This window comes from Capsicum annuum, chromosome 2 (assembly GCF_002878395.1).
Source record: "Capsicum annuum cultivar UCD-10X-F1 chromosome 2, UCD10Xv1.1, whole genome shotgun sequence".
Taxonomy (NCBI): Eukaryota; Viridiplantae; Streptophyta; class Magnoliopsida; order Solanales; family Solanaceae; genus Capsicum; species Capsicum annuum.
Window position 1 is genome coordinate 98,426,580 of NC_061112.1, and position 10,504 is coordinate 98,437,083.

The window sequence follows — 10,504 nt, forward strand, 5'->3', positions numbered from 1 at the left end:
GATAGTCCATAAAACTTTTATGTCTACAACATATCATTTGCTACAGATTTAGTTCGCATAGGTGAATTCTTTCATAAAATCATCACAATTCTATCATATGGTACACTTTCAATTACTACGTTCTTATTCATATAACATCTCAACAGGTCACCAGATCAAGAAAAGTGATGCAGACGTTGCCTGAGAAATTGTGTTCGGCAACAGAATGGGAGGCAGAACAAGATGGGTCAATATACCAAGTGCGTCTAAAGACGCGATACGGCCATTTCCTAAGACCCTTTGGAGGAATACCCCCATGGAGGAACATTGTCACACATGATATTCCTCATAGAAAAAATGCTACTCTTTGGGAAATTGAAGTTATGGAGACTCGTTTGGTTCCCAAAAATGTTCAACAACCTGCTACAAATTTTGCCCAAATTACCAAATCATTCTCTTGCTCTTTTACCGAGCCCATATAAACAAATGAATTGTATATCATTCTAAATTCTGGGTGCTTTTTATTAAGTTGGCTTGAAAATCATCAATGTTTTTTGGTAAAAAAATGTCTGTCTATAATTCTTTTGCTATACATTCTGATTCTTGTTATTATGTGATGATTAGTAAAAAGAAATGATTAAAACATTCAAAACATTTAAAAATTGATAAGTTGTACATATGATAAATCACATGTTATTTTTTGGAGTGTATACTAACAATATTAAATTACAGATAATATATTAAATTATTGTATTTGTCTGTGTTATTGTTTGAGGGTTGAAGTTAGTACTCATTTGCTTTCCATTCTATTTAGTCAAGAACATATGCACTAGACCATCTAAATTAAGAGATAGTTAGAGGTAATGATAATAACTTAAAAATTAAAGTAAGGGTGTTAAACTATATTTTAAACACGTGCTAGCATATTAAATAGAGCAAGATAAGAGAAATATTAATATAAGTTAAAATTATTTGGTTAATAAATATGGTCGGTTGAATTGTTGAGGAAATTAAAAGATAGCTAGAGGTAATGATAATAACTTAATAATAATTAAAGTAAGGGTGTTAAACTATATGTTTAGACACATGCTGGCATATTAAAGAAATCAGGATAAGAGAAATATAATATTAATGTAGGTTAAAATTATTATTTTTTTTTGTTATATATAAGCGTCAGTTAGCTAACGGCTTAAACAACAGATGGCGGATTGTCACAATTGTCTAAACATATTTTGATCAGCAAATAAATTGAGACAATATTATCCCACCCTTTTTGTGGATGATACGAGAGTAAACTATGAAGATGGAAAACACACGATAACAAAGGAAATAAGATAGAAAATGAAAATGGATAGATAAATTAACACAAAATGATAAAGAGAGGACAATCAAAGGGTATATTAAACCCAACGACCTTTCTATCAATTACCAAGAATCACCAAAATCTTACGAAGACCGAGAGTGATTTAAATCACTCACAATCAATGTTTCTCACAATCAATAAAGCTCCCAACAAGCTTCAATAAGACACTCTCAAGTGTGTACATTCATTCAAAATCATCCCAGTCTAAAATAAAGAGAAGACTACCTATTTATAACCCAGACTATTTATTACAATTGAGCCCAAAAGTGACCTTAAATACTAATTGGGCCCAAAAATGACCCAAAGCTCAAAACTCAACATAGAGCAACCTTCATTCTTCTAATATTCTAATGGAGGATCACAATATTCCTCTTCATCTCTAGATCCTGGCCATGTAACACTTTCACTTGTATCATCCACTCCTTCTTGAAGAAAATTTATCCTCAAATTCAAGAGTTCATCATTTCATGATCAAGGAATTCCAGGGAGTTCTTAGAAGTGGGGGAGGGAGGGACATAATATGTGTAGCCAAGTAAAGTGGAATGCTAAACTCTCCTTCTTAAGGCCAATCGTCCTCAATTGGCACCTTTTTGACTAGTATATTTAGGATGATGATATCCCCATCGCATGGATTCACATCAACCTCCACATTCTTATTAAGATCATCAACTCTTTTCTCTTGCTCCACTTCATCTTTGTAGTATGGATCACTTTCTCGAAGTATGATGGCTCTTTGTGTTGGACACTCACTCATTTGGTGACCACATCCTTGGCATTTAAAGCATTGAGTACCCTTAAGATTAGGATTACCTCCCTTTCTAGGGGGATACTTAGGAGTATTCTTCTCAATGTCCATCTTCTCAAAAGTCTTCTTGAATTCAGAGCCTTTACTCCAATTGAATGATATTTGATTCCCCATTTTATGCTTACTTGGCTCCTTCTCCATTTTGATATCCTAATCAACGTCAATAGTCGCCTCCAAGAGATCATCTATCTTTGCAAACTTGTGTATTGATATTCGAGAGGTAATTTCCTTATTCAATCCTACCTTAAATCGGATCTTGATATGCTCTTCATCCTCCTTATAATCAAGCTTCAAGAGTAGATTTTGAAATTCATCATAATATGCTTCAATATTCTTGTTTTCCTGTCTCAAATTGTAGAATTTGGTAAGCAATCCTTGTCTATATCTTTCCATTACATACTTGGCTGTCATAAAGGCCTTTATTACATCCTATGGTGGATAATGACCTCCATGAAGAACCCTTGTGTTCTTTTAGTCGATTTTTTCCATGTCAAAGTATATCCTTCAAATTGAGCAACGCCATAGGTCATCTTTTAAACATTGGACAAATCATTAGCTTGGAAGATCCTATCACATTTACTACTCCCACTTGAAGTACCCTTCAAGATCACTACCTTCATGAAAGTTAGGAAGAGTGACTTTGATAGAATTGAGGCCCATGTCATGACCTCCATAACCACCTTGGTCTCTTGGTCCATGTCCTTGTGCACCATATCTATACCCTTCTTCCATATATCCTACAAACTCTTCTTAAACTCCAACGGCTTTGTTTGGTGGCATTCAGTTAAGTGAAGTTTGGTAGGATGGATTCAAATTTGGTGGTATTTGGTAGTGTGTTATTTGGATTTAAGGTACTTGATAGGGTGGGTAGTTGGGTGGATTGAGGCCTTGTGGGTTCAATCCTTAGGGAATTTGATAGTTTAGAAGTTGGTTTTGTGGTAGTGAAGCTAGAATTTATGGAGCTTAGGGGGTAGCGTTTGTTGGTTGAATTGTAGTGGTCAGGCTACATGTCATGGAGTTTGGCCGGTGGTAGTAGTAGTGGGTAAAGGATCACTTACTTATGGAGGAGGGTATAACATATGGTGTAGAGTTCTAGGAGAGACAATGATGAAATTTTCTTGAGCATGCCCGCTTGAATTGGAATCTCCATTGCTCGAGTTTTCTTCCAAGCTCAACACCCTTCCATCCATAGTTGATACCTTTTACTCGAGGCCCGACATTCTTTCATATATAACATCTATACTTTATTATATTCCCATCATATCATTCATAAGAGTATTAAAGTTTGCCCGTTTGGAATAGGTTAGATCTTATCTCCCAGTGTAATGGTACCTATAAATAAGACACATAACACAAATAACAACAAGGTTAACGTTAATGAAATCAACTCTCTCAATCCAAGTATTTGGATTGGCTCATAATTTGGCACAACTTGTTGGTCTTGGTTGCTTGTGTTGGTCTTGACTGTTCTCTCGGGTAGAAAGGATTCTAGTTGAGAGAAGAATGGATGACTCAATTAAGAAGTAAATGAAGAAAATATAATACAAAAAAGAGATAGAGAAACTAAAAAAATAGTTGTGCATTTCATATCTTTTAATCATTAGAATAATGCCCTTTAAATAGGCAACGTAGGTGTATCGAATTGATCATCTTATAATCATTAGAATTCTATCTAACTACTACTATATGCATAATATGTGGTATATTCATACTCAATCACGGAGTCCTAATACTACTATTTTACACAGCCCTAACACATAACACATTCTGCCAACACAATTCTATGCTAACTAGTCAACTAACTCTTAGTCTCCAACACTTTCGCTCAAGCCAGTGGAAGGAGGATCATCCATTCCTAGATTTCTTTGAAAACCTGAAAATTGTTGATTGGTTAGTGCCTTAGTATGGATGTCAGCTAGCTGATCCTGAGATCGAATAAAATGTGTAATAATCTATTTTCTAGCCACCCTTTCCTTGAAAAAGTGGTAATCCATCTCAACATGCTTTGTTCTGGCATGCATAACAGGATTCACTGTTATGTCTAATGCACTGAGATTGTCACAAAATAATATTGGAGCTATGGAAAGTGAGACACCAATATCTCTAAGAATATAAATTATCCAAGTGATTTCTACTGTAGTTGACGCCATTGCCCTATACTCAGCTTCAACACTTGATCTTGTAACTGTCTGCTACTTCTTAGAGGTATAGGAAATACAATTAGAACCTAAGTAGATTGAATACCCTATAGTTGACCTTCTTGTTGTAGCACAACCTCCCCAATCTGTAATAGAGTATCCATACAATCTTAGAGGTGAACGTGCAATCAGTCTAAGTCTAAGTTGAGTTGAGCCTCTGACATATCTAAGGACTATTTTAACAGCTTAAAAATGTTCACTATTAGGAGTTTGCATGAATTGGCTGACTAGATTCACTGCATGAGTGATATCTGGTCTAGTTAATGTGAGATACTGAAGGCTTCCAACAATACTCCTGTATAATATAGCATTGGAAGAAATTCCTTTGGCTTCCAAAAGACCATGCTTTTATGCAAGTGGTGTGCATTGGTTTGGCTGTGGCCGTATCTGTCATCTTAAGTAGTTTTGTAGCATACTTTCTTTGATTAAGATGAATACCACCATCAAAGTATGTAACCTCAATCCCAAGAAAGAAATGTAATTGGCCAAGATCTTTCATTGCAAACTCCTTTCCAAGTGTTGCAATTACTTCTTGGATATGTGCAAGAGCTTCCTGTAATTACTATATCATCTACATATAGAAGGAGAAGGATAGTACCTTTCGTGCAGTGAACGACACACAGTGATGAGTTTGCTCTATTGCATTTGAACCCAAAATAAAGTAAATCCAAGCTGAATCTATCAAACCAGGCCCTAGGTGCTTGCTTAAGGCCATATAATGCTTTCCCCAAGGAACATACATGAAGTGCAAATTAAGGGTCAATGAAGCCTGGTGGTTGTGTTATATAGACCTCCTCCTGGAGATGTCTATGCAAGAATGCATTTTTGACATCAAGCTGTCTAATGGGCCTGTGTAAGATGGCCACCACTGAAAACTCCACTCTCATAGTTGTGGCCTTGACCACAGGACTAAAGGTTTCTTTAAAATCAATCCCTTCAAGATATGAGTACCCCTTGACCACCAGTTTGGCCTTGTGTCTTTCTATAGAACCATCTGACTTGAGCTTAGTATTGAATACCCACCTTGATCCAACTACATCCATATAATTACTTCTAGGCACTAAAATCTATGTTTGATTTTTATGTAGTGCTTACATTTCTTTCTTCATGGATGCATTCTAGTATGGTAGTCTAAGTGCTTGATTTATAGTTCTAGGCTCAATGTCTGCTACTCCATTTACTGCTAGCAAGGCTGTAGGAGTTGCTACTTGCTTACTCTTTGACCTTGTCACCATGTGATGCCCACCTGTACTATCAGGTATTTGTTCTTATGAGGTATCTTTTACGCTTTGAAGAGGTGATGCTTCTCCAAGATTCTGCATGTTCATTATGTTGAACCACTTTGACAAATCAGCTTTAGGTTGTATGCATGTAGAGTCTTGATCTTCCAAACTCTCATGATTCTTGTTCTCACTATCTGGGCTACTTTCTAGCGGATCATCATTAGTTTAATCATGATTTCTTTCTAATAGGCTATCATCTTCATCAATAATCTGAGTTTCATGTTCACCAACACACCTATCTCAATCCATAGTGGAGAAGTGTGTGACACTTTTCCTAAATTGATAGCTACAACTGGACTTGAAGACTCATCATGTACATCAGAAAAAGACTCAATGAAAGTAGCTAAGTGAGTGAAATTATTTAGAGCAGATTGTTCTGATTGGACATAGGGAAGTGTGTGTTCATCAAAGATCACATGTCTAGAGACAAACACTTTTCTGGTTGACGGATGGTAGCACCTGTAGCGTTTGTGTAGGCTACTGCAACCAATAAACACACATGGATAAGTTTTTGGTCCAAACTTTGTCTACCCCCTGAGATATGGATAACACCTACAACCAAAGACCATTAAACAGTTGTAATCTGGTGATGTTCCATGAAACTTAACAAACGATATCTCATTTTTCAACACTGAGGATGGAAGTCTATTTATTAGAAACACAGTTGTGAGAAATGCTTTTACCCAAAGGAATATAGGTATCTTGGTATGAAAAAGTAGTGTTAGCGTAGTTTCTACTATGTGCCTATGTTTCCTTTCAGAAATTCCATTTTGTTCAGGAGTATGTGGACAAGACAATTGCCTGATAATGCCACAACTTTTCAACTGTTTGATGAACACATTATTGATGAACTCTCACCACCATCACACTAAAAAATCTTAATTAGTTTGAAAAATATTTTTTAACCATTTTTTGAAACTTAAGAAAGACTTCAAAGAATTCATACTTCTTTTTAATTGGATATAACCAGGTGTACCTTGTATTATCATCAACATTCATACATAGTATTTCATATGTTGAGAGGATGCAATCGGTGTTAGACCCCAAAATCATAATAAATCTTAATCAAAGGTTCCTTTTGAATTTTATTTCTCAATGCAAAAAAAAGTTTACTGTTTTTTCCTAATTGACAGCTAGTACAGACAGTAGGCACTTTATTCCATCTCTTAATATCTACGAATTTATTCCTATTCAAAAATTGTAAAGATTTTTATACTAGGATGGCCTAATATAGCATGTCAAATTCAATTTGTCTTCTTCTTATACGAAGATGTTGTCATAGCGAAAATATCACTGTCTTCTAGTGCATAGAGTCCTCTTCCCTTAGATCCCTTGGCTACCTTTTTCCTAACTTCTTGTCCTTAATAGTAAAATCAGGTTTATCAAACTCAAGTTTATTGGAATTGTCTTTTGCAAGCTTGCGAGCAGACATTAGATTCTTATTTAACTTGGGTACCACTAGCATTTCCTTAACTTTTAAACTTGATTTGGTAGTTTTCCCAATATGTTCGATGCTTAAAAGTGGTCCATTACCAACAATTATCTTATCAATTTCATTGTAAACTTTAAAATCAAATAAATTACCTATGTTGTTGGTCATATGATTTATGGCTCCTGAATTAACATACATAGTAGGATTGTCAGTCATTCCCTGTCGAATATTGGCTACTGCTAAGGCCCGCGGTAGATCTTCTTCGGCCTGATAAGAATATGTTAGCCCCACATTCACATAATATGTTTTAATAATGACAAACAAATAAACAAATATTTTATAGGATACAATGAAGATACAGTTGCATCAAAGAAGATCTCTCAAGAGCAACATATGGAAGAATTTCTCGTGCAAGGAAATTAGTATCCACCCACAATGAGCCGATGCTATGTTTGGAATCACATCAATCAAGGATCTTATTAGATCTCTAAGTATAAGGGAGATGACTAACAATCAATTGAAATAACATCTCTAACGGTAAGGTAAAAGGATAGAAGATCACACCATCTACATAGACATATCTGATATGGACATATATGGCTGTGAGTTTATACTCGAGAAAAGAAGGTTGTACCATATGTATGGACATATCTAATATGGACGTACCACATGGTGCAATCCCTCAATCAAAAAATCAATTCAAATCCTTGGTTAAGAAGAAATCCCTTGGGCTTCTTTGTGAAGAGAAAAAGCTGAAGCAGTTGAAAGATTTAAAAGAAAAGATTTAAGACCAAAGACAACACATAACTTCACAGAAAATTCTTAGTGTGTCTCAATCTTAGTCTCAATAAATCTTTGTACTTCTTAGCTTACAATAGTTACAAAAGAGTAAGATCGAGTCAACTTATTCATACCAGTTAAGATTGTGTTACGAGATCTGAAAATCAAAATAAGCTTTAGAACTTTTCCACTACATTTGTACTCTGACTCTACTTTGAAAAGTTTTAAGGAAACTTTTGGAACTCAAGGGGACTGGAAGTAAGCACCACATTAGTGTTCTAAATCGAGATAAATCTTTGTGTCTTTATTTCTATTACTTACTTACTTATTTATTTGAATCTAATTTGTTATGTTAAGTATACTGATCTGCAGGTGATATTGAATGTCAAGGATGACCAGTCGACTTAAGAAAAGTTTTTCAATCCCCCCCCCCCCTGAATTTCAATTGCTATCAGAGCAGGTCTCACTAACAGTATTGCTCAACTGCACGTGACCAAAGATCCAATGGCAAACTATCAGATTTCAAGTGCTCCCCTTCAAGATGGTCACTCTTCCACAAAACTACCATACTTTAATGGACAACATATTACTCCTATTGAAAGAATATATTCAAAATCTTTGTTCAGTCAAATGACTTCCAAGCGTAGGTTGTCATTAAGAATGGACCAAAGCCCATTCCAGGACTAAAAAAAAAACAGAAGGACAAGGAATCAAGTAGTGTTGACTTGAATGACTTTGAAAACTTTGAAGTCACCAAAGAACAACAAAAGGAAATTCAAACTAATGCAAGAGCTATAAGTTTACTCCTTTGTGCAGTTAGCGATGAAGAATACGACAAGATATCAACTTTCAAAATAACAAAAGAAATGTGGAACAAATTAGAAGTAACCTACGAAGGAACCACCAAAGGCAAAAAGGCAAAAATCAATGCTCTGGTCAATGAGTACGAGCTCTTCAAGATGGAAGAAAATGAAGGCGTGGAATCAATGTTTACTAGATTCAGTAAAATTGTATGTGAACTGAAGTCCTTGGGAATGATCTATCCACACAGTCTGCAAGTCCAAAAGCTTGTAAGAAGCCTACCAAAAGCATGGAAAACTAATGTTGCGATTCTAGAAGACGGGGATCTCCATAATATGACCTGCCATGAATTAAGAGGTAATCTCATTGCCTATGAACAAAATCATATCAACAGATACAACAAGGAAGAAAAGAAGAAACCAGTGGCCTTCAATGTTGTAACAACTGAAGAAGAAAAATACTGCAGATTGTGAAACAAAGACAATAGAGACCACAAGGATTCAAAATAATGAATTCACAAGAAATGATGATCGTTGTTATTACTGTGGAAAGTCAGGTCACGTTCAACAGAATTATCCAGAATTGAGGAAAAGATCATCCAGAAGAAATAAAAACTTTAGGGTATGGAGTGATACAGATGAAACTGAAGAAGAAATAGAAGCGGCCAATATGTGCTTCATGGCAAAAGGTGAACCAAGTGAGGTAAGGCCCTACAATTGTCATAATTGCAACATTCTTTAATTTTTTTTTATATTATTACTGATGAGATTCAAAAAGTTATTGATGAATACAATAAAATTACTCAAGAAAAGAAAAACTGGAAAGCTCGATTAAAATAAAAGCTTGAAGTAAAATGAATGAACTGGCAAGTTGAACTTGGAGCATTTTAAATCAAAACTGACCTACTTCAAGAAGAACTTGATGATGTAAAACATGCAATTAAAAAACATTGAAAAATCACCAAGTCACAGTTCCATAAAATCAAACTTTTAAAACGAAATCAAGTTTCTCATCAAGTTCGTTTGAGTCGGTTCAAGCCTCTTCCTATTTTTGAGGTCTAGTCTGCTACATATGTGGTAAGAAGGGGCACAATCACACAACTGTAGACAAAGATCTAAAAGTGTGTGGGTTTGGAGACCAAAAGAAAGTACATCTAACCCTCAAAGACCCAAGACCACTTGGGTACCTAAATAATTATTTTGCAGGAACATATCCGTAAAAGCTATAGGAAAGAAATGTGGGTCATTGACAATATATGTTCTAGACACATGACTGAAAAGTAAGAATTTTTGTTCACTAAAAAAAATAGAAGGAGGATCAGTCAGATTTGGTGATAACGCCAAAGGTGACGTCATTGGAGTCGGCTCAGTGAAGCTTAACTGCTCCTGCGAACTCATTAAAGAATATCTCATGGACAGAATCAAACACAACCTGTTGAGTAGTAGTCAACTATGTAATGCAGGATTCGAAGTCTTCTTCAAAGCTGAGAGTTGCTCCATCAAACATGAAAGAAGAGACACTTTTCTTATCGGTGAACGTGTTGACAATATTTATGCTCTTAAAAATCCTAACTTTGTTACTCTGACTTGTCTCGCTGCGCAAACCAATGACACCTGGTTGTGGCACAAAAATCTTGGGCATGCCTATGGGTGGCAACTGAGCGGATCGGATCGGATTTGGATGGATTGAATTTGGATTGAGCTTAAATGGATTGGATGCAATCCACCCATATAATATATTGGTAAATATAGATTTGGTCAAATATGGATTTGGTAAAAATGGTTGCTACCCACTTTAATTCTTAAAGACAAAAACTTAGAACTTCTACATACATATCAACTTAACTTTTTTATTCACTACCCC

At 35.5% G+C, this 10,504-nt stretch overlaps 1 protein-coding gene across 2 annotated transcripts in view; it reads left to right on the top strand.

Annotated features, from left to right (window-relative positions):
- LOC107861036 overlaps positions 1-729 on the top strand; it is a 4,816-nt gene extending 4,087 nt beyond the window's left edge. Inside the window, exon 3 of one of the 2 annotated variants that reach the window (XM_047406531.1) lies at positions 147-522. In XM_047406531.1, the coding sequence (XP_047262487.1) occupies positions 147-461 (315 nt within the window). In that variant the 3' untranslated portion in view covers positions 462-522. Of the gene's footprint in view, positions 1-146 lie in introns of both variants that reach the window. The other variant, XM_016706438.2, reaches the window with a different exon arrangement.
- The last annotated feature ends 9,775 nt before the right edge of the window (positions 730-10,504 follow it).